Here is a 23975-nt window from a genome sequence, read left to right as displayed (position 1 = left end):
ACAAGTCCCACCTCGGGCCTTGAGTACTGATTTGAACAGAATGAGTAGTTAAATGAGAAACTGGAAGGGAGAGATAGTTCTCTCACTTTCTAGGGAGAGATAGTTCTCTCACTTTCTAGCGAGAGATAGTTCTCTCACTTTCTCCCACCTTCCCCCCAACCCCTGCATTGTTGTAGAAGAGGTTGTTCATGTTTTTCTCAAGTAGCAGTACAAAAATCTCACACCCTGATCCAACCGGTATGAAAACAACTGCGGTAGCACACAGTGACCTTCCTGCATCCCCAGCTGAAATTGGGGGAGGGACAAAGCCCAATTTGTTACTTTACCCCATCCTGTCTGCCTGCTAGAAGGCCTGTTTCCTACCCTAATGGTTTCTGCCTAACAAATGGTGTTTCTTTTTTACAGCATTATGATCCTGGACTTGTTGTGGTGATGGTAAACTTAGCAGTGGTAATTTTTTATTTTCAGACTGAATTACTCCTTTGTCATCAGTGCACCAATATGTTAGGCTTACTTTCTCTGTTGTAGCCTTCATCCTTCTGCTTGGTCTTTTTCATTTTCCTTTCCTTTCCTTATGCAACTTGTCTGATCCTTGTTCATGAAAGGGTAACGTTAAGAAGGGATGTACCTGTTTGTGTTAGAATTGCCAACAAAAAAAAAAAATCAGTTAAAACATTAAATTCTAATACTGTAAAAACTTGATTTCCCCACAATATAATGGGCACTAGCACTTGCTACTGCAATTTATAAATAAATTAAAACAAACTTTGACTGCCCTAGAAGGCAAAAGTACTAATGCAGAGTTTATAACAGGGGTTTACAGAGGTAATGAATTTCTACCAAAATTTTCTTGATTCTTAACAAAGCAAATTCTGACAGATCAAAAAATATATCAAAACAAAAAAAATAACTTTGACATTTCTTTCCAATTCTTTCATTGGACCATTTGTTTTTAACCAGTAAATCCCTGATTGAGACGTTATGAAAGTGATATTGCACCTAGGAAGTCATTTTTATAACCTGTCTTAATTTGGTCCTTTTGCTAAAGATTGCAGTCACTGCTTATTTATTATACCATTGGGCAGAAGGTAGTAACACATTTTTATTTTGTTTAACTGGCAGTTTTTGATAGTATCTAAAATAAGGCTGTTTTACAACTTGGTTCTCTTTTCTGGTGTGAGATGTTCTTTATTTACTTAAATTTTTTTTTCATGTGATAATTATTCTTGATTAGCTTCTTATTGTTTAAAAGCAATAATGGGAGATTGGTGATAAGTAATTAAACTTCTGAATTTGTTTTTCATTTCTTTTTGAAACAAAAATCAATCCCACAAATACAGAGCAACTAGATTCAAGTGGTTGCTGGTCACTTTGGAAACAGCTTTTTTCCCCTCCGAGACTAATCCTAGTCATGGGCATGGCATTTATTGCTTTTTTTTTAACCCCCCAAATTCAGTTTTGGTCATATCTCAGATTTAGCCTGACAAAACTCAACTTTTAGCCCAAAGGTATAATATATATGTGTGTATAACAACAACAAAAAAATAAATTAAAAAACAATTGTTTACACCAGCCTGAGTGAAATGATGAGGGAAGTAAACATTGTGTTTTTTCACTAAAGGTATACAACGGATAAGGTAAGTCCTCTTTTCAGTGGGCTTACATCACAATAAACAGCGCAAGTTGTGATGTAAAACAGCTGTGGTAGTAAAGTGCTTGTCTGCCCCATTTTGCTTTGTTTGGCTGGTTATGAGTGGATTAAATATACATTTTAAAAAATCTCCAGCATAGATCAATTAGTTTAAAGTCAATTTTCTTCGCAACTAGTCCTTTTCACAGCTTACTGATTGCCATAGTCAGTGTTAAATCCACTCTGGAAAAATGGGACCTTGGAGCACCAGTTTAAAAGTAAAACTAAAAAAAAAAAATAAAAGTAAAACTATTCTTTCCTCAGGGCAACTAACTGTTGCGTTCCTTTTAATTATTTTCACCCCTTCATTTAATTGTAAAGCATGTTTTGAATACAAAGAAATATTAAACACGCTGAGTTGCAGTTATTGAATTTTCCTGTGTCATGTTTGAAACTGTGCTCTTCCGATTTAAACCTGTCAGTTGACATATTTATTACCAGTTTTAAAAGTGTGTGTGGGAAAATGTCAGTGAACAGTAAGAGTGAAGTGATTCTTGATGGAAAGTTATTTGGGAGCCTTTTTAAAAAGGAATTTCTAGTGTTCTTGATTTTAAACTTCCTGGTGCCATTGCTTAGGAATGCTTTGCATTACTTATTTAATTTTGCTTTAGTAATCTGGAATCATCCCCAACTGGAAGGTCAGCCAAGGTGGTTAGTTGGGCTTAAACTGGAGAGGTAGGTTTGGTTGTAAGCTGTGAGAATGGCTTGTGTTTGGTTCACTGTAGCTTTCTGGTCTCTGCACTCCAAGGCAAGATCTCTAACCACCCAAACCCAATGTGTAAAGAGAGCTGTTGGCTTAGCCTTACATCTCACCTTGATTATATGTTCCTGTTACAGGGAGAACAGATCCCATTCCAATCGTCGTCAAATATGATGTCATGGGCATGGGTCGCATGGAAATGGAGGTAAATTGATCTCATTGGTTGACTTGTTTTATGGGGTATTTAAAATGGATACTAATTCCAAAATTCAGGTGTAATATTTATATTTTTGAGGGAAAATTAAAAAACTTATTTTATATTCTCATTTAGTGCTGTCTTTGAGGTAGGTAGGTGGCAAATAATGCCCCTTTACAAAGAAGTTGAGTGATTGCCCCAACATTATGCCACAAGATAAGATCAGACTTAAACCCAGGCCCTTATGCTCATTTCAGTAGGCTCTGTAGCTCAAATCTTAAAATATTTGTTGTGGTAGAAGCTTTGCCCCTACAGAGCTGTGTCAACAACCTCAGATATGCAGATGATACCACTCTAAGGGCAGAAAGCGAAGAGGAACTAAAGAGCCTTTTGATGAAGGTGAAAGAGGAGAGTGAAAAAGCTGGCTTAAAACTCACATTCAAAAAACTAAGATCATGGCATCCAGTCCTATCACTTCATGGCAAATAGACGGGGTAAAAATGGAAACAGCAGCAGATTTTATTTTCATCGGATGGTGACTGCAGCCATGCAGTTAAGAGATGCTTGCTCCTTGAAAGGAAAGCTATGATAAACCTAAACAGCATATTAAAAAGAAGAGACATCACTTTGCCAACAAAGGTTCATGTCAAAGCTATAGTTTTTCCTGTAGTCACGTACAGATGTGAGAGTTGGACCATGAAGAAGGCTGCACGCTGAAGAATCGATGCTTTCCAACTGTGGTACTAGACTCTTGAGAGTCCCTTGAACAGCACGGAGATCAAACCAGCCAATCCTAAAGGATGTCAGCCCTGAATATTCATTGGAAGGACTGATGCTGAAGCTCCAATACTTTGGCTACCTGATGTGAAGAGCCAACTCATTGGAAAAGATCCTAATGCTGAGAAAGATTGAGGGCAAAGGGAGAAGGGGGCGACAGAGGACGAAATGGTTGGATGACATCATCAACTCAATGGACATGAGTTTTAGCAAACTCCGGGAGATGGTGGAGGATAAGGAAGCCTGGCTTGCTGCAATTCTTGGGGTTGCAAAGAGTTGGGCAATACTTAGTGACTGAACAACAATAGAGCTGTGTACTGCTCTCATCTGTGATACCTTCTTTTCATTGCTTGAAATATTATGCTCCATTTACTGCTAATTCTTTGTCATTGAACATTGAAGTAAAATCTGTTATCAACTATGCCTGTTGGGAACCACCAGCATGAGAGGATTAATGAACTATTTTGCATGTTTTTTTTCTCTGTGATGTGACAGTAAAGCAAGAGGCAGTTGAGCAAATTACATATTTTCATATAGTACTGTAGTTGTGTAAATGACTTTTTTATGGCTAGATGGGAGTACTATGGCAATTAAGTCTAATTGTATCTATTTTTGTTAAGCTTGATTATGCTGAAGATGCTACCGAACGGCGCCGTGTCTTAGAAGTAGAAAAAGAAGACACGGAAGAACTGAGGCAGAAGTACAAGGTACTTAAATGAAACCATTCTTGCATGTGGGGCTTTCACATTGAGATATTCATTTTGGTGAAAACAATCCTTTGACAACAATATTTGTTTGCCATTTGGTATTGATTAGTCTTAGTCCTCAGGTTTCTGTTATTTATTGCTTCTGTTAAAAACTTTAGAGATATTATTATCTCTAAATGTAACAACCACTTTGTATGTCTGTTGTGGAGATTACATTAGGGTTTGAAAACAATGCCTGGAATACATTAGGTAATAATAGTAAGAATTGATGAGTCCTTTGAGAGCTTGATACTATTGATAAGCCTTTTTTTCCTTTTTTAATGGATGAGGAGTTTAAAGAATAACAATGGAGAACTTTAGTATCTTCCTTTTTAAGCTAATAGTAATAGAAAACTGTAGCTTAGAATATAAGTTAGCTTTCAAAAATGACTCACCAGGGGCATCCCCCTTCCCTTCTCTACCAGGAGGACAGAAATTAATCACCAGAGACAACTCTAGACCCTAATCAGCCCAAAGATGGGCACCAGAGAGATCTACGTAGCAAACCTTTATCGTGCTTTGTGCTGAGTCACTTCAGTCATGTCCTACTCTGTGCAACCCCGTGGACTGTAGCCTGCTAGACTCCTCTGTCTTTGGGATTCTCCAGGCAAAGATACTGGAGTATGTTGCCATTTCTTCCTCCAGGGGATCTTCCCGACCCAGGGATTGAACCTGCATCTCATGTCTCCTGCATTAGCAGGCAGGTTCTTTACCACTTAGCACCAACAGGGAAGCAAACCTTTACTAACTAACTCTTATCTTCCATTAGTTCCCCCATTTGCTGTTCTAGAAACTTAAAGTCCTTTTCCTTTGTCTTGTCACTTCTCTAAAAAGTTATTGTTATTTTGTTAAGATGCATATAAGCTCAAGTTTTAACCACCCCTTTTGAGTTAGCCATCACTGACTACTCGGATGTGTATGCATGATGCCCTGGTAATAAATTTCTGATTGTTTTTCTCTTGGAAAAAAAAAGACCAACGTACTTGCTTTTTAAGATGTTTCAGTAAGTTCAATCTCTACTATGAAATAGGTAAATTTGAAGATAAGAAACAGATTCAGTGAAAACTATCATATAGAAACTGATTTTGGTCTTGGTATTTAAGGTAAGCAGAAAGTAAAGGGATTCATTTTTAAAAACCTGTTCTACCATTAAAAAAAAATGTATAAAGCAAAAACTGACAGAACTGCAAGTAGAATTGTTAAATCTACCACAGTAATGGGAGATTTTAATATATATCTCTCAGTAATTGATACAAGTAGAGGAAAGAAATATCTGCAAGGATGTTTGGAAGCTTGGAACAACACATTTAACAAATTTCACCTAATGCTTTTATAGAGCTGTGTATCCAATCACTTTGAAAATAGCAATTTTCAAATGTATATGAAACATTTATTTAAACAAAAAATTTTTTTCTACCATGTTTGGTGTGTCATAAAAGTATGAACAAATTTCAGAGAACTGAAATCAAGTTTTGTGTGTGTGTGTGCTTAGTTTCTCAGTCATGTCCAACACTTTGCGGCCCCACAGACTGTAGCCCTCCAGGCTCCTTTCGTGGAATTTTGCAGTCAGGAATACTGGAGTGGGGTGCCGTTTCCTCCTCTAGGGGATCTTCCAGACCCAGGGATCAAACCAGCCTCTCTTGTGTCTCCTGCGTTGGCAGGCGGATTCTTTACCACTAGCGCCACCTGGAAAATCAAGTTATCAAGCCACAAAACAATTAGCTTTTTAAAAGTTTTTTAAAACCTTTCAAAATTAAGATACACATTTTTATTTAACCTGCCAGTAGAAGCAGAAATCACAATCGTAATTACAAAATATTTTGGACTGAAAGAAAAAAATGTTACACATCAAAATTTGTAAGGTAAGCTAAAGCAATATTATATTTTATAGCAAATACATGTCCTTAAATGCTTACCTCAGAAAAAAAGAAAGGCAAGAAATAAATGAAGTAAACGTTTCTCTTGGGAAGTTAGCCAAAAGAATAGCAAAATAAACACAAAGAATGTTTAAAAAAAAAAAAAGAAGTAATGAAGATAATGATAAGAACAAAAAAAGAATGAAATAGAAAACAAATATACAACAGATCCAAAAGTTTGTTCTTTGACATACTTGTGGTGATATTGAGAAAGAAAAGATGGTAGAAAACCAATATCAATAATGAAAAGAGAGGATATCATTGTAGGTGTGGCAGGCAGTAAAAGATAAAAATAGTACGGATAACTATGCTTTGAATGTAAAGATAGTTTTAAGTAGATGAATTCTTAAAATATATAACTTCCTAAAATAGACTTGAATAGAAATGGAAAACCTCAGTAATCTTATAATGTGTATAAATTATATAAGTTAAATATGTAGTGAAAAATCTTTCCATACAGCCCAAATAACTTCACTATACTGAGTTCTATCAAAAATCATAAAAGAAATAACTTCGGCCTTGAACAGCAGCTATTCCTGATCTTCAGGGAATTGAAAATGAAGAAAAAATCCTAGCTCATTTAATGAAAGAGACTAGTACCATAGATCCCCTGGAGAAAGAAATGGCAGTTTAACTCCAGTATTCTTGCCTGGGAAATCCCATGGACAGAAGGAGCCTAACAGGCTGTAGCCCATGGGGATTACAAAAGAGTCAGACATGACTTAGTGGCTATAAAAAACAACAGAAAGTACCATCTTGAAGATAAATCCTGATAAGGACAGTTAATTATAATGACATATAACACAAATGCAGATTTTTAAAATTTTTTTCCTTTTTTTAAACTTATTTTTTAATCAGAGGATAATTGCTTTACAGTGTTGGTTGGTTTCTACCATACATCAACATGAATCAGCCATCGGTATACATATGTCCCCTCCCTCTTGAACCTCCATCCTACCTCTCACCCCATCTGACACCCCTCTGGTTTGTCACAAAGCACTAGACTGAGCTCCCTGTGCTATACAGCAGCTTCCCATTAGCTATCTGTTTTACACGTGGTAATGTATATCCTAAAGGAAATCAGTCCTGACTGTTCATTGGAAGGACTGATGGTGAAGCTTAAACTCCAATACTTTGGCCACCTGATGCGAAGAGCTGACTCATTTGAAAAGACCCTGATGCCAGGAAGGATTGAAGGCAGGAAGAGAAGGGGACGACAGAGGGTGAGATGGTTGGATGGCATCACTGACTCAATGGACATGAATTTGAGCAAACTCTGGGAGTTGGTGATGGACAGGGAAGCCTGGCGTGCTGCAGTCCATGGGGTCACAAAGAGTCAGACGCGACTGAGCAGCTGAACTGAACTGAACTGAATGTGTATATTTCAGTGTTACTCTCAACTCGTCCCACCCTCTCCCTCCTCCACTGTGTCCATAAGTCTGTTCTCTGTGTTTGAGTTTCTCTCCCTGCCCTGCACATAGGTTACAGATGCAAATCTTAAAATACGAGAACTAATTTAGGATATGCCATAACTAAGTTATCCCAGGAATGCAAGATTGATTTAATGTTAAAATCAGTTTATATAGTCAACCATGTTACATGACTAAAGAGAAAAAATTATGTAATCATCTTAATCATTCATTCATAATCTTGTCCACCTGACCAAGAAAGGACCTTTTTTAACCAGATGGAATGCCTATAAAAACTGTACAGGAGACATCATACTTAATATTGAAAAGTTGAAAACTTTCCTTTTGAGATAGGGAAATGTGACAAGGATGCCTGAGTTATTGTTTTTATTAAATATTGTGTTCGAAGTCTTAAGTAGCAAGGCAGTAAGGCAGACAGGTAGAAACAAAGATATAAGATGAAAGGGAGAGACAACGGTCTTTTGTTTGTAGCTATGATTATATTCAGAGATATCCAAGAGAATTTACACAAGAGTTACAAATAACAGAGTTTAGCGGGATGCTTGATACAAAATCTAATTTAAATTTGCATACAGACTGTAGCCTGCCAGGCTCCTGTGTCCATGGGATTCTCCAGGCAAGAGTACTGGAGTGGGTAGCCATTTCCTTCTCCAGGGGATCTTTCCAACCCAGGGATTGAATCTGGGTCTCCTGCATTGAAGGCAGATTCTTTACCATCTGAGCCACCAAGGGGTGGCATCTGTATATCAAGAACAGAGAATTAGAAGCTGGAGATAACAAAATGTCATCAATTGTAATAGCAAACAAGTATATGAAGCATTTGAGTATAGATCTAATGAGATGTGGGAGACTTAAGAGAAAAATTGTGAAGCATTATTTTCAATGAGGCATTAAAGAACAATAAATTTTAAAAATGAGATTTTTTTTTTATTATGGTCATGAATTAAAAGATCCAGTATTGTAAGGGCATTTGTTTTCCTTCAATCTTCCTATATATTCAAATCAGTCAGATAGACATCGCAATAAAATTTTGTATGGAATTTGATAAGCTGATTCCAAAATTTATATGAAAGTGCAAAGGCCCAAGAATAGTCAAAGAATTCTTAAAGTATAAGATAGAAAGCTACAGTAATTAAGATATGTTATTGGCACAGGAATAGGCCAATGGAACAGAAAAGAGAGCCCAGATGCAGACCCTTACATATTTGACCACTTGATAAGAGAAAGGTGATATTGCAAATAAGTGGGGAAAAGAATGAATTTTTCAGTAAATGATTCTGAGACAATTGGCTATCCATATGGGAAATAGTGACTTTGAACTTCTGCCCCCATCAGTTCAGTTCAGTTGCTCAGTCATGTTTGACTCTTTGTGACCCCATGGACAGCAGCATGCCAGGCCTCCCTGTCCATCACCAACTCCTGGGGTTTACTCAACTCATATCCATTGAGTTGATGATGCCATCCAACCATATCATCCTCTGTCCTCTTCCACTCCCGCCCTCAATCCTTCCCAGCATCAGGGTCTTTTCCAGTGAATCAGTTCTTTGCATCAGGTGGCCAAAGTATTGGAGTTTCAGCTTCAACATCAGTCCTTCCAAAGAACATTCAGGGCTGATTTCCTTTCAGATGGACTGGTCGGATCTGCTTGCAGTCCAAGGGACTCTCAAGAGTCTTCTCCAACACCACAGCTCAAAAGCGTCAATTCTTCAGCGCTCAGCTTTCTTTATAGTCCAACTCTCAAATCCATACATGACTACTGGAAAAACCATAGCTTTGACTAGATGGGCCTTTGTTGGCAAAGTAATGTCTCTGCTTTTTAATATGCTGTCTAGGTTGGTCATAGCTTTTCCTCCAAGGAGCAAGCGTCTTTTAATTTCATGGCTGCAGTCAACATCTGTAGTGATTTTGAGCCCAGGAAAATGAAGTCTATCACTGTTTCCATTGTCTCCCCGTCTGTTTGCCACGAAGTGATGGGACCAGACGCCATAATCTTACTTTTCTGAATTTTGAGTTTTAAGCCAACTTTTTCACTCTCCTCTTTCACTTTCATCAAGAGGCTCTTTAGTTCCTCTTCACTTTCTGCCATAAGGGTGGTGTCATCTGCATATCTGAGGTTATTGATATTTCTCCCAGAATCTTGATTCCAGCTTGTGCTTCATCCAGCCCAGCATTTCTCATGATGTACTCTACATATAAGTTAAATAAGCAGGGTGGCATTATACAGCCTTAACGTACTCCTTTTCCGATTTGGGATCAGTCTGTTGTTCCATGTCCAGTTCTAACTTGCTTACTGACCTGCATTCAGATTTCTCAAGAGGCAGGTCAGGTGGTCTGGTATTCCCATCTCTTTAAGAATTTTCCACAGTTGGTTCCAAGTGATCCACACAGTCAAAGGCTTTGGCATAGTCAATAAAGCAGAAGTAGGTGTTTTTCTGGAACTCTCTTGCTTTTTCGATGATCCAGCGGATGTTGGCAATTTGATCTCTGGTTCCTCTGCCTTTTCTGAATCCAGCTTGAACATCTGGAAGTTCACGGTTCATGTACTGTTGAAGCCTGGCTTGGAGAATTTTGAGCATTACTTTGTTAGTGTGTGAGATGAATGCAATTGTGCAATAGTTTGAACATTCTTTCGCATTGCCTTTCTTTGGGATTAGGATGAAAACTGACCTTTTCCAGTATGGCCACTGCTGAGTTTTCCAAATTTGCTGGCATATTGAGTGCAGCACTTTCACAGCATCATCTTTCAGGATTTGAAATAGCTCAACTGGAATTCCATCACCTCCATTAGCTTTGTTCGTAGTAATGCTTCCTAAGGCCTACTTGACTTTGTATTCCAGGATGTCTGGCTCTAGGTGAGTAATCATACTATTGTGATTATCTGGGTCATGAAGATCTTTTTTGTATAGTTCTTCTGTACATTCTTGCCACTTCTTAATATCTTCTGCTTCTGTGAGGTCCATACCATTTCTGTCCTTTATTGTGTCCATCTTTGCATGAAATGTTCCCTTGGTATCTTTAATTTTCTTGAAGAGATCTCTAGTTTTTCCCATTCTATTGTTTTCCTCTATTTCTTTGCACTGATCACTGAGGAAGGCTTTCCTATCTCTCCTTGCTATTCTTTGGAACTCTGCATTCAGATGGGTATATCTTTGCTTTTCTCCTTTGTTTTTTGCTTCACTTCTTTTCTCAGCTATTTGTAAGGCCTCCTCAGACAGCCATTTTGCTTTTTTGCATTTCTTTTTCTTGGGGATGGTCTTGCTCACTGTCTCCTGTACAGTGTCACGAACCTTTGTCCACAGTTCTTGAGGCACTCTATAAGATCTAATCCCTTGAATCTATTTCTCACTTCCACTGTATAATCAAGGGATGTGATTCAGGTCATACCTGAATGGTCAATTTAAGTCTGAATTTGGCAATAAGGAATTCATGATCTGAGCCACAGTTAGCTCCCAGTCTTGTTTTTGTTGACTGTATAGAGCTTCTCCATCTTTGGCTGCAAAGAATATAATCAGTCTGATTTTGGTTTGGGCCATCTGATGATGTCCATGTGTAGAGTCTTCTCTTGTATTGTTGGAGGAGACTGTACTTCCATACTGTACACTAATCAACTACAGGTGGATTAAAGATTTAAATCTAAAAGGGAAAAACAGAGTTTAGAAGATAGTATAGAGGATTTTCTCTTCTAGTTGTACCTAATTTATCATTTACTTACTTTTATTTCAGTGATACTTCATAATGAAAATTGTTGAGCATACAGGAAAATTGAAAGATCTGTACATTTAATACTTATATACCTACCATGTATATTCTAAAATTAATATTTATAGTTTTATTATATTTCAATGACTTCTTTAAAAACAACTGTATTGAAAATCAGTGCCTTTTAAAATATCTTTTTGATTCTTTTCCCCCAAAATTGCCAATTTTTTGGAAAGCAAAACCTTTGCCTTTTGGTTACTATTTCTGTCTTATTTTTCTTAAAACATTCTAAATTTTCTTATTTTATAATTTCTTTCAAGTCTCTATCATCTATAGTACTTTATAAATGTTTTTGTAATTTGCTGCTTCTGACTTCCTCACAGTGGTTTGTTTCCTTGTGTAGTTTGCAGTTTTGATTGTCATCTCATTTGATACACTGTCAGGAATATAAACATTTTAGAGAATGCATTTTTATTGTTTTTCAAGTAAAAGTTATCAAGTAATGAATACATGAAATATCTGAGTAGTACACAACCTCATTAAATTATATATTATATTTTGAGACTCTTTCTCTCCTGACCAAGAAATTATTTCACTTTTGAACTCTTTGTGGAGATAGAACAGGAATTATCCTCATTTTATTGATCAGATTTTTTTTTACTCAGAAATCTTATCAACTGTGAATTATACAGCTCCTAAAACCCTCTCCATTTCTTGATGTTTCACTCCTTTATTTCATGTTTGTTCTTCACCTTCACATGACCTTGGAACCTTGACTTTAGTAACTTAGCCACTCCTTAATTTATAGGTCTTGAACACCACAGATTGATCTTTTTCCTTCTCTCAACACTTCAATTCCAGCTTCCTTTCTTCCCAGTCCTTTTTGTCATGCCTGCTTACCAAGAACCTATCTCCACTCAGTACAAATACTTGCATCCTTCATTTCTACATCATTGCAGTAGCGTAGTCTGGGACTGGTGCCAACTCAGTGGACTCTCAGAACTGTCAAGGAATCCTTTCATGCGTTATCTTCCTCTTAGTCTGTTCAGCGGTCATTCTCAAAACATTGATCCTCAAGCTCTTACCTTCCCTCAGCTACCCTTGTCCTTCTTGCATCTTTTCTTACTCCTAGTAGGAAGCGTAGAGACAATTTAGACTATCAAATGAGAGTGCCTTCTTCTATCTATAAATCTGCCATCAGACTTTGGTCTATCTGTTCCCATCCTTAAATGTTTTTCCCTGGTTTCATGGTTTGTCAAATGAACTTCCTACCTACATCTGAATTCTGGATCCTAATCCTCTCTGTCTTATCAAGAAGTTTACATCTTTTTTCTTGTGTTGGCAAACTCACTCATACATTTCCTATCACCAGTAAACATTCTCACACATTCTTAGGGGAAAGGAACCACTAAAACCAAAATAAACTTCACTCTATTGACTCTTAGTCACTGCAGCTACTATTTTTGAAAAAATAGTCTACACTCACTGCCTTCTATTCTTTGTGTGTGTGTGTGAAAGTTGTACATAGTTTTAAAGCCAAATAGCTCTACCACACTTTTAATGGGGGGGTGGGGGGTGGAAATGCTGTCCTATTTTGATACCCTTAGCATCAATATTGATAAGGTATTTAGCAAATATGTAGAAGATATAAAAAGCAACTATAGACACTTGTGTTTAACACTCTGCTCTATTTAAGAAAAAGAACGTTATCAATAACTTTATGATCCCATCCCATTCACTTCCTCTTCCTGAGGTAAGCACTATTCTGAATTTCGTGTTTATCATTCAGTTATGTTTTTTCAGGTAGATTTTTTTTTGCTGCTGTTCACCCATATGTAATATAGTTTAGTAACTCAGCATATTCACAGTGTTGTACAACCATCACCATTAATTCTAGAACATCTACTTTACTCCCAGAAGAAACCGTGTACTTGTCAGCAGTCACTCCTCCTTCTTCCCCCACCCCACCACGTCTCCCTCCCCTGGCAGCCACTGTTTGTCACTATAGATCTGCCTATTCTGATCATTTCATGTAAATTATTAATAAATCATTCAATATGTGGCTTTTTGTATCTGACTTCTTTTACTTAGCATAATGTTTCCCAAGTTCATCCATGTAAATAGTATGTATCAAAACTTCATCCCTTTTTAGGACTGAATAATATTGCATTGTATGAGTATACTACAGTTTGTTTATTCATCAATTAATGGCCATATGAGTTGTTTCCAATTTTTGGCTATTGTGATAATCCTGCTCTGAACATCTTGTGCAAGTTTTTGTGTGAATATATTTTTCAGTTCTCTTTTGTGTATACCTAGGAATGAAATTGCTAGTTAAATGGTAAGTCAGTGTTTAACTTTTTAAGGAACCACCACTCTTTTCCACAGATGGTTGTACCACTTTGCATTCCCACCAGTGCTATATGAGAGTTACAATTTCTCCACATTCTTAACACTCGTTTTCTTTTTTATTATAGTCATTGTAGTAGGTATGAAGTAGCAGTATCTTCTTTTGGTTTTGGTTGAGCACCTTTTCATGTGCTTATGGACCTTTAAATGATGTTTTTTTGAGAAATGTCTATTCAGATCTTTTGCGCATTTTTAAAAAATAATACTGTATTTCTTAAAATTAAAAAAAAAATTTAATTTGTTTTATTTTTGGCTGTGCTGGGAATGAGTGGGGGCTACTCTGTAGTTGTGATGAAAGGGCTTCTCATTGTGTGGCTTCTCTTGTGGTGGAGCACCAGCTCTAGGGTGTGTGGGCTTCAGTAGTTGTGCCACACAGGCTTAGTTGCCCCATGGTATATGGAATCTGCCCAGACCAGGGATCAAATCCGTGTTGCCTGCATTGGCAGGAGGATTATTAACCATTGGACTACCAGGGAGGTCTGTCTTTTGACAGACTGTGTTTTTATTAATTTTATTAATTTTATTTGTCTGTTTTATTAATTTTCATTTTATTGTGTTATAAGAACCTTTGTCAGATGTATGATTTGCAGATATTTTCTTCCTTTTTTTTATTGTCGTTTCACTTGATAATGTCCTTTGTTGCTCATAGTTTTAAATTTTGGTGAAGTCCATTTTATCTTTGTTTCTTTGGTTGCTTGTGTTTTTGATATCATATCTAAGAACCCATTGCTTAATCCAAGACCATGAAAAGTTACACCTATGTTTCCTTCTAAGAGTTTTATAGTTTTAGCTCTTATAGCTTTGGGTCTTTGGTATATTTTAAATTAATTTTTGCATGTCAAAATTAACAGAAAGGGGTCCAAATTCAGTCTTTTGCCTGTGCCTGCACAGTTGTCCCAGCATTATTTGTTGAAAAGACTATTTTTTCCCCATTGAATGGCCTTGGCACCTCATCAGAAATCAGTTGACCATAAATGTGTGGGGTTTTCCCTCTCATTTATATTCCATTAATCTGCATGCCTTTGGAGAAACACACTGTCTTTACTACTGTTGCTTTGTAGCAAGTTTTGCAGTTGAGAAGTGTGAGCCTTTCTAATTTATTCATTTTTAGGATTGTTTTGGCTGTTCTTGGTCCCTTACAGTTCTGTGTGCATTTTAGAATGAGCTTGTCAATTTCTACAAAGAAGGCAGTTGCAGTTCTTTCATTATTTGTTTATTAAATCTTTTTACTTATTCTGTTTTTGGCTGTACCTTGCAGCATGTGGCATCTTAGTTCCCTGACCATGGATTGAACCCGTGCCCCCTGCATTGGAAGTGCAAAGTCTTTTTTTCTTTTTTTTTTAATTAAAAAAAAATTTATTATGTGTTTATTTATGGCTGTGCTGGGTCTTCATTGATGTGCACAGGCTTTCCCTAGTTGCAATGTGTGGGCTTCTCATTGTAGTGGCTTCTCTCGTTTCAGAGCACGGGCTCTAGGACACAGTGGCTCCAGTAGTTATGGCACTGGCTCATGGGCCCAGTTGCTCCATAGCATGTGGAATTTTCCTGGACCAGGGATTGAACCCACACCCCCTGCATTGGCAGGCGGATTCTTAACTGCTGGACCATCAGGGAAGTCCGGAAGCACAGTCTTAACGACTCGAGTGCCAGGGAAATCCCCCAGCTGGGATTCTGATAAGGATTATGTTGATTCTATAGATTGGTTTGGGGTGTTTTAAATTGAAGTATAATTGCTTTACATTCCACATGTATGCACTAAAATATGATGTTTTTCTCTTTCTGACTAACTTCACTCAGTATGACAGACTGTAGGTCCATCCACATCTCTACAAATGACTAAATTTTGTTCTTTTTTATGGCTGAGCAATATTCAGTTGTATATATGTACCACCTCTTTATCCATTCATCTATCATTGTACATTTAGGTTGTTTCCATGTCCTGGCTTTTGTAAATAGGGCTGCAGTGAACGTGTGTAACTTTGAATTTTGGTTTTCTTAGGGTATATGCCTAGTAGTGGAATTGCTGGGTCCTAAGGTAGTTCTGTTTTTAGTCTTTTAAGGAACCTCCATACTGTTCTCCACAGAGGCTATATCAATTTACATTCCCACCAACCTGTAATAGGATTCCCTTTTCTCCACTCTCCAGCATTTATTGTTTGTAGACTTTTTGATGATGGTCGTTCTGACCTGTGTGAGATGATACTTCATTGTAATTTTTATTTGTATTTGTCTAATAATTAATGATGTTGAGCATCTTTTCATGTGCCTTTTGGCCATCTGTGTCTCCCCTGGAGAGATATCTGTTTAGGTTTTTGATTGACCCATTTTTTTTATTGGATTCTTTGTTCATTTTTTGATACTGAGCTCCGTGAGCTGTTTGTATATTTTGGAGATTAATCAATCCTTTGTCCGTTGTTTCGTTTGCAGATATTTTTTCCTGTTCTATGGGTTGTCTTTTTATCTTGTTTATGATTTCCTTTGTCATGCAAAAACTTTTAAGTTTAAATAGATCCCATTTGTTTATTTTAAATTTCATTCTTTAGAAGGTGAGTCAAAAAGGTCTTGCTGTGGTTTATGTCAAATAACATTTTGCTTGTATTTTCCTCTAAGAGTTTTATAGTGTCTCATCTTACATTTAGGTCTTTAATCCATTTTGAGTTTATTTTGTGTAGGGTGTTAAATAGTGTTCTTATTTCATTCTTTTACCTAGAGTCATCCAGTTTTCCCAGCACCACTTATTGAAGAGGCTGTCTTTTCTCCCTTGTATATTCTTGCCTCCTCTGTCATAGATTAGGTGACTGTAGGTGCTTAGGTTTATCTCTGGGCTTTCTATCTTGTATCATTGATCTATATTTCTGTTTTTATGCCAGTACCATAGTGTCTTGATTACTCTAGTTTGTAGTATAGTCTGAACTCAGGGACTCTGATTCCTCCAGCTGTTTTTCTTTCTAGAGATTGCTTTGGCTGTTTGGGGTCTTTTGTGCTTCCATACAAATTCAATGTTTAAGTTCTATATTTCTCTTGTTAATTCAATCCTATGTATTGTGGTTTTTTGGGCTTCCCAGGTAGCTCAGCTAGTAAAGAATCTGCCTGCAATGCAGGAGACCCTGGTTTGATTCCTTGGTTGGGAAGTTCCCCTGGAGAAGGGATAGGCTACCCACTCCAGTATTCTTGGGCTTCCCTGGTGGCTAAGATGGTAAAGAATCTGCCTGCAGTGTGGGAAACCTGGGTTCAGCTCCTGGGTTGAGAAGATTCCCTGAAGGAGGGGATGGCAACCTACTCCAGTGTTCTTGCCTAGAGAATCCCCATGGACAGAGGAGCCTGGCGGGCTACAGTCCATGTGGTCGCAAAGAGTGGACATGACTGAGTGACTAGGCACACACACTCTAGTTTTTTATGATATTGTTATTTTTTTTATGTTAATCTTGTATCCTATCTTGTATCCTACAACTTTGCTAAATTCATTTAGCAGTGAAATGGCAAAAGCAGATAACTGTCTTAGAAGGGAACAGACATCTCTCTTCTGATTTTAGGGGGCTAGCTTTTAGTCTTTTAAGTGTGATGTTAGCTGACGTTTTTCATAGATGGCTTTATCAGATTGAGGAAGTTCCCTTCAATTCATAGAGAATGCATCTGTTTTCACCCTTTTTCTGTTAACTTTTGTAATCAATATTTAATTGGATTATTTAGAGGTGTTTTATCTAGTCTGTCTTCTAATTTCTTTTTTCCTCCTAGTCTTTCTTAATTGGAATATTTAATCTAGTAATAAAGTCATTTCAAGTATATTTGGATTTAAATCTGCCATCTTATTTTGTCTTCCCTGTTTTCCCACCTTCCCTTCCCCTACTTCTTTTCCTCTTTAAAGCTGCATTCTTTTGTTGGTCTCAGCAAGAAATATTGGACTGGGAGATTTGTAGCATATCGATGATGTTATTGTCATGAAAATGGATTAAATCACCCAGGGAGAAAGGGAAAATACAGTATCAGAGATGAAGATTGAACTTAGCAGCAGACTAAACACAGAAGAGGATAGAATCTATAAATTTGAAGGCAAGTCAATAGAAATTATCCAAACTGAAATTGAAAGAAAACACACACACACACACACAAAAAACCCAAACAGAACAGAATATCTAAGATCAGTGGGGTAATACTTTAATGCAGTATTTTAAAAATCCTAATAGGAGAAAGTAGAGATAATGACTGAGAAGTTGTTTCTTTTTTAGTGGGACATAAAATAAAAATGGGACATTTTAAAAACAAATGAAATACATGATAAAATGATCTCAGGCCCTTGGGAAGAAGAAAATTCAAACTTCTCTGAAACAACTTAGGCCTCAAAGAACTCCTATAAAGGGAATTTACCTGATGGTGCAGTGGCGCTTTCACTGCTATAGCGCAGATTCAGTCCCTGAATGGGGAACTAAAATCCTGCTAGTCGCACACATGAAAAAAAGAACTCCTAAATAAAGCTCCCCCAAATAAGAAATCATAGTCAAATCATAAATCCAACTGAGAAACTAGACACTATGGACTAGAATTAATGAAGAAAAAAAGAGACGGGTCAGACCTCTTTAAGATTTAAGATACTAAAATTGTAAGCACAGATTAAAGCATGTAAGACAAGCATATTTAGTATGTTTAAGAATAAATTGGGCTCTTTCAACCATCTTGGACTCTGGAGGCTTGCTGGAAATAGGACTTCTAAAACAACAAATATGTCTGGAAGGTTGTGGTCTGAGGCCATTTTTGCTGTCTATAAGCGAGGTCTATGGAACCAGAGGGAACCACACAACTCGCCTGAAAATGGAAGGTGTATATGCTTGAGATGAAACTGAATTCTGTCTAGGCAAGAGATGAGCTTATGTGTGCAAAGCAAAGAACAACTCACTAACTCCTGGTGGAAAACCTAACAAAACCAGAGTAATCTGGGGAAGGATAATTTACACTCATGGAAACAGTGACATGGTTCATACCAGTTCCAAAACAATCTTTCCTGCTAAGGCCATTGGATCCGGAATCTGTGTGATGCTGTTACCCTTTGAGGATTTAAACTTATTAAAAAATAAATAAAGTGGATTTGTTTAAAAAAATTTTTTTTTAAGAATTCAGATTATGAGTAAGGAAGGGCACAAGACTTAAGGGGAAGATTTAATAGCATTTTACACAAAGTTGAATTTTGAATTGTAACACATCTGAAGAATGTAGCAAAAAGTGGAGAGAGGGAGGGCAAGAAAAGGAGAAATGGAAAATACATGAAAAAAATGGAGTTATATGATAAAGAATGTAAAACTAATGTGTTTAGGTAGAGTTCCAGAATGAAAGAAAAATGGCAGAGGCAGTGTTCAAAGAAGAGATCCCAGAATTTGACGAAAGACACAACTCATATATTCGGGAAGCCTAATGAATCTCTGGAGCAAGATAAAAAAGAAGGTGTACACATAGATAAAACTGTAATATCCTGATAAAATCCTGATAAAACTGTACAATATCAAACAAAAGACAGTCTTTGAAGAACTGTTACAGTAACAAGGAAATCAGAATACAGTGTCAGTTCTGTTATTGATGCAATCTAATGGAATGTTGAATATGCTCAGAACAAACAACCATCAACCTATAATTGTATACCCAGCAAAAATATCTTTAAGAATAAAGATTAAAAATAAATTTTCAGATTAAAAAAATCCATTTGCTAGCAAAAGACTATCTAAAAGAAATTTCAAAGAAAGTACTTACGAAAGAAGGAATGTGGTTCCCATTGAAAGACTTGAGATACAATAATCTCTTGTAATCAATATGCTTTTGCAGCCACCATTGCTAGAAGATGGATTCCACTTGGCACTTCTTTGTACTGCTCACTTTTGAATCAAAGTCTCATATAAAATACATTTCACAGGAAGAGATGGTAGATCATATGTCTTCACCTTAATTTTAAGGAAAATTGGGCAAGTGAACTTTCTGACTTCTTTCTGGGAAACCAGCACTGATAAGGAAGAATATCCACAAATTGCTTTTAGCCAGACAACATGAAGTAGTCTAGGAAGCTTAGAGAAAACTAGTGAGAAGGACTGAAGAGGGGAAAAAATCATAATGTGCCACATTATTCATTTTTCAGTCTTAACTAGTCTGTTCAAACTAGTTTAGTACTGGCCTTACACAAAACACAGCAACCTTTTCTTGCTTACTAACTAAGTAGCTCAACTTGAATAGTTGTAGAGAGATGTTAGATGATAGAGATGTTTTGAAACTGTCCAAAAGATACTAAGTTGAATAAAAAACTGATTGTAGAACCTTTGCAATGAGATTTATCTTTAGGTCTGTTAACTAGAAGGAGCTGCTCATGAGAGTAATGGCACCTACTAAAAGGCTAGCAAAGCAATCATGTTACCATTCCTTTCCCCTTCTCACTCTTTTGTATTACCTTATAGCAAATGAATTAAGCCACTTGCTTTGAGATGTGTCTCGATCTCTGTTTAAGTGGAACTGCTGAGTCAAACCAGACCACCTCTTTTTGCCAGTCCCCACAGTTTTGAGCCAAAACCTCATTAAGACTAATGTAAAACCAGCATATCTTTGTTGGCTTTTCAAACTTACCATTGCCACTTATTTGGAGAATAATCTTGTTATGTTTAAGTCCATAGCTAGCCACAAACTCAAGTAAAGTTTTCTACTATAAAGTCTAAAAACTTGAACATTAATAGTCATTCCAACTTCTTTTGGTTAGTAATTTGCCTGGCATATCTTTTTCTGTCCTTTAACTTTCAAAGTCCTCATAGGGATATCTCTTCTAATCAGCATGTAGTTAAATTTTTCTGACGGTTTTATTTTAGTGCATTTACATTTCTTGTGATTACTTGTAAGTCTGTTTCTTAGATCTTTTTACTTTCTATATTCTTAATTTTTCTGTGTTTTGTTGGCCTGTATTACCTTTATAAAACTGAAGTTTTCTTAATCTTCCCCCCTTTAGTATTCCTCAGTTCAGTTCAGTCACTCAGTCGTGTCCAACTCTTTGCGACCCCATGGACTGCAGCACGCCAGGCCTCCCTGTCCATCAGCAACTCCCGGAGTTTATTCAGACTCATGTCCATTGAGTCGGTGATGCCGTCCAACCGTCTCATCCTCTGTCTAGGTTGGTCATAACTTATTCCAAGGAGTAAGCATCTTTTAATTTCATGGCTGCAGTCACCATCTGCAGTGATTTTGGAGCCCAAGAAAATAAAGTCTGCCACTGTTTCCACTGTTTCTCCATCTGTTTGCCGTGAAGTGATGGGGACTGGATGCCATGATCTTTGTTTTCTGAATGTTGAGCTTTAAGCCAACTTTTTTACTCTCCTCTCTCTCTTCTAATAATGATCTTTGAAATTTTAATACAAATAATGCTTAATTTAACAAAGTCTAATGTTCAATTCAGTCACTCAGTTGTGTCCAACTCTTTGTGACCCCATGGACTGCAGCACACCAGGCTTCCCTGTCCATCAGCAACTCCTGGAGCTTGCTCAAATTCATGTCCATCGAGTCAGTGATGCCATCCAACCATCTCATCCTCTGTCGTCCCCTTTTCCTCCCACTTTCAGTCTTTGCCAGCATCAGGGTCTTTTCCATTGAGGCAGTTCTTTGCATCAGGTGACCAAAGTATTGGAGTTTCAGCTTCAACATCAGTCCTTCCAAAGAACATTCAGGGCTGATTTCCTTTCGGATGGACTGGTTGGATCTGCTTGCAGTCCAAGGGACTCTCAAGAGTCTTCTCCAACACCATAACTCAAAAGCATCAATTCTTCGGCACTCAGCTTTCTTTATAGTCCAACTCTCAAATTCATACATGACTACTGGAAAAACCATAGCTTTGACTAGATGGACCTTTGTTGGCAAAGTAACGTCTCTGCTTTTTAATATGCTGTCTAGGTTGGTCATAGCTTTTCCTCCAAGGAGCAAGCGTCTTTTAATTTCATGGCTGCAGTCAACATCTGTAGTGATTTTGAGCCCAGGAAAATGAGGTCTATCACTGTTTCCATTGTCTCCCCATCTGTTTGCCACGAAGTGATGGGACCAGATGCCATAATCTTACTTTTCTGAATTTTGAGTTTTAAGCCAACTTTTTCACTCTCCTCTTTCACTTTCATCAAGAGGCTCTTTAGTTCTTCTTCACTTTCTGCCATAAGGGTGGTGTCATCTGCATATCTGAGGTTATTGATATTTCTCCCAGAATCTTGATTCCAGCTTGTGCTTCATCCAGCCCAGCATTTCTCATGATGTACTCTACATATAAGTTAAATAAGCAGGGTGGCATTATACAGCCTTAACATACTCCTTTCCCGATTTGGGATCAGTCTGTTGTTCCATGTCCAGTTCTAACTTGCTTACTGACCAGCATTTAGATTTCTCAAGAGGCAGGTCAGGTGGTCTGGTATTCCCATCTCTCTAAGAATTTTCCACAGTTGGTTGTGATCCACACAGTCAAAGGCTTTGGCATAGTCAATAAAGCAGAAGTAGATGTTTTTCTGGAACTCCTTTGCTTTTTCGATGATCCAGTGGATGTTGGCAATTTGATCTCTGGTTCCTCTGCCTTTTCTAAATCCAACTTGAACATCTGGAAGTTCATGGTTCACATACTGTTGAAGCCTGGCTTGGGGAATTTTGATCATTACTTTATTAGTGTGTGCTGCTGCTGCTAAGTCACTTCAGTGGTGTGTGTGAGGTGAGTGCAATTGTGCGATAGTTTGAACATTCTTTGGCATTGCCTTTCCTTGGGATTAGGATGGAAACTGACCTTTTCCAGTCCTGTGGCCACTGCTGGTTTTCCAAATTTTTTAGCATATTGAATGCAGCACTTCCACAGCATCATATTTGTATTTGTAACAGTCTGCTAAATCAATGTCATGACCCACTAGTGGGTCACAATCTATGATTTCAAAAATTCTGCTTTAAGAAGGTCCTTTTTAATGAATCTCTTGGTAAATTCTCTTTTTATCTAGAAATGCCTTGATCATTTCTAAAAAATTTTCTTTTGGTATACAATTGAAAATGTTTTCTCTCACACTGAAGCGTACTATTTTCTATCTTTTTTTTAATTGCTTTTGAATCTACTATTAGTATAATTATGGGTGATCCTTAATTTTTTTCTGGGTAGTTTTATGATTTCATTGTCTTTAATCCCATAACGTACCGTTTCACTAGCATGTATTAGGTGCTTATTTTTTATTTAACCTGTGTGGTTTACCTTATGCTTTGTGTACCTGTGAAATCCTGTCTTATCACTTCTGAAAAATTTTCAGCCTTTATGTCAGTTCACCTACCATGAAACTCATCCTTTTAAATTGTACAGTTCAGTGCTTTTTAGTATATTCCACAAGGTCATGCAGCTATTGCTGCAGTCTAATTCCAGAACATTTTCACCACCCCTGCTTTATCTATTTTGAGCTGTTTCTTGACTGTCTTTAAACCTATCCCCTAAAGAGTTAATGCATTTAAAAATATTTTGCAATTAGGTTTTTCAGTTGTAAAAATCTCATTTGGTTCTTTCGCAATTTGCATAGTTTTTTGGTTTTGTTTTATTTTTTTATAATAGTGTTTTGTTTGCTCATATCTGTAACTCCATTTTATATTTTAAACATTTTATAATTACTTTATATTCTATAATAGAATATTCCAAAATCTGAGTTCTTGGAGGCTTAAATCTGCTGCTTATTTTTTGTGACTCTTGCTTTTGATAGATTTATTTCCTCTTATGTGTGTACTAATCTTTGATTATAACTCCTATTTTGCTGTTCCTAATCTAGGGGAAAATTTGGGACCAAAATTGAGGATGCTTTCTGAGAACATTTTTTATCCCTTCTGCCAAGACCCAGAGATGCTGAAATTTCCAGCCACTTCCAGGCTCTTTTCCTTGTTAGTGAGGCTTCTCAGGTTTAGCTGCACCACCTTTCTCCAACCTCAAGCACCATTGTCACCCATATGTCCTAAGGCGAGCCCTTGCCTATCACAGCTCTAATTTCAGTTTCAGATCATGGCTGATTTAAATTTTGTTTTGTTCTTTTTTTTCTTCTTTGATTTCCCCTTTTGGGATTTGCTTTTCTTTCTATGGTTCCTGCAATATAGTGAAAATTGTGTTTTATGTCGTCTGGTTGGTTGAGGGGCTTTTAGCCAGGGATAGGAGTAGGGGATGCCACAGTATCTAGTCCACCAGACTGCCAAAAGCGAAGGTGAAATTAAGTTCTTTCGACTTTTGTTTATTTGAAGACAGCTCTTAGTATAACCACACACTAATTACCCTACCAGATTGCTCCTTGTGTTCTATCTGACTTTAACTGGTACCATTAAATATTATGAAAAGCCCTTTTTCTCTCTTCCAATAAGACTACTTTTTTATAACATTCGCCAAGTTCATTTTTCTTTGTTTTATTTTGTGGTTCCTG

The 23975-nt window shown here is 37.1% G+C and overlaps 1 protein-coding gene and 1 pseudogene across 5 annotated transcripts in view; both read left to right on the top strand.

The window, feature by feature from the left end:
- GPATCH8 (G-patch domain containing 8) overlaps window positions 1-23975 on the top strand; it is a 95036-nt gene that overhangs the window by 46933 nt on the left and 24128 nt on the right. For 4 of the 5 annotated variants that reach the window (XM_024980921.2, XM_005220960.5, XM_003587454.6 and 1 more), the window contains 2 exons: window positions 2528-2595; window positions 3984-4070. In XM_024980921.2, the coding sequence (XP_024836689.1) occupies window positions 2569-2595; window positions 3984-4070 (114 nt within the window). In that variant the 5' untranslated portion in view covers window positions 2528-2568. Of the gene's footprint in view, window positions 1-405; window positions 451-2527; window positions 2596-3983; window positions 4071-23975 lie in introns of all 5 variants that reach the window. The other variant, XM_024980918.2, reaches the window with a different exon arrangement.
- On the top strand, window positions 4080-23972 carry LOC132343084 (large ribosomal subunit protein eL33-like; annotated as a pseudogene).

The sequence above is a fragment of the Bos taurus genome, chromosome 19 (genome assembly GCF_002263795.3).
Source record: "Bos taurus isolate L1 Dominette 01449 registration number 42190680 breed Hereford chromosome 19, ARS-UCD2.0, whole genome shotgun sequence".
Taxonomy (NCBI): Eukaryota; Metazoa; Chordata; class Mammalia; order Artiodactyla; family Bovidae; genus Bos; species Bos taurus.
This window is presented reverse-complemented; position numbering and strand designations above follow the sequence as displayed.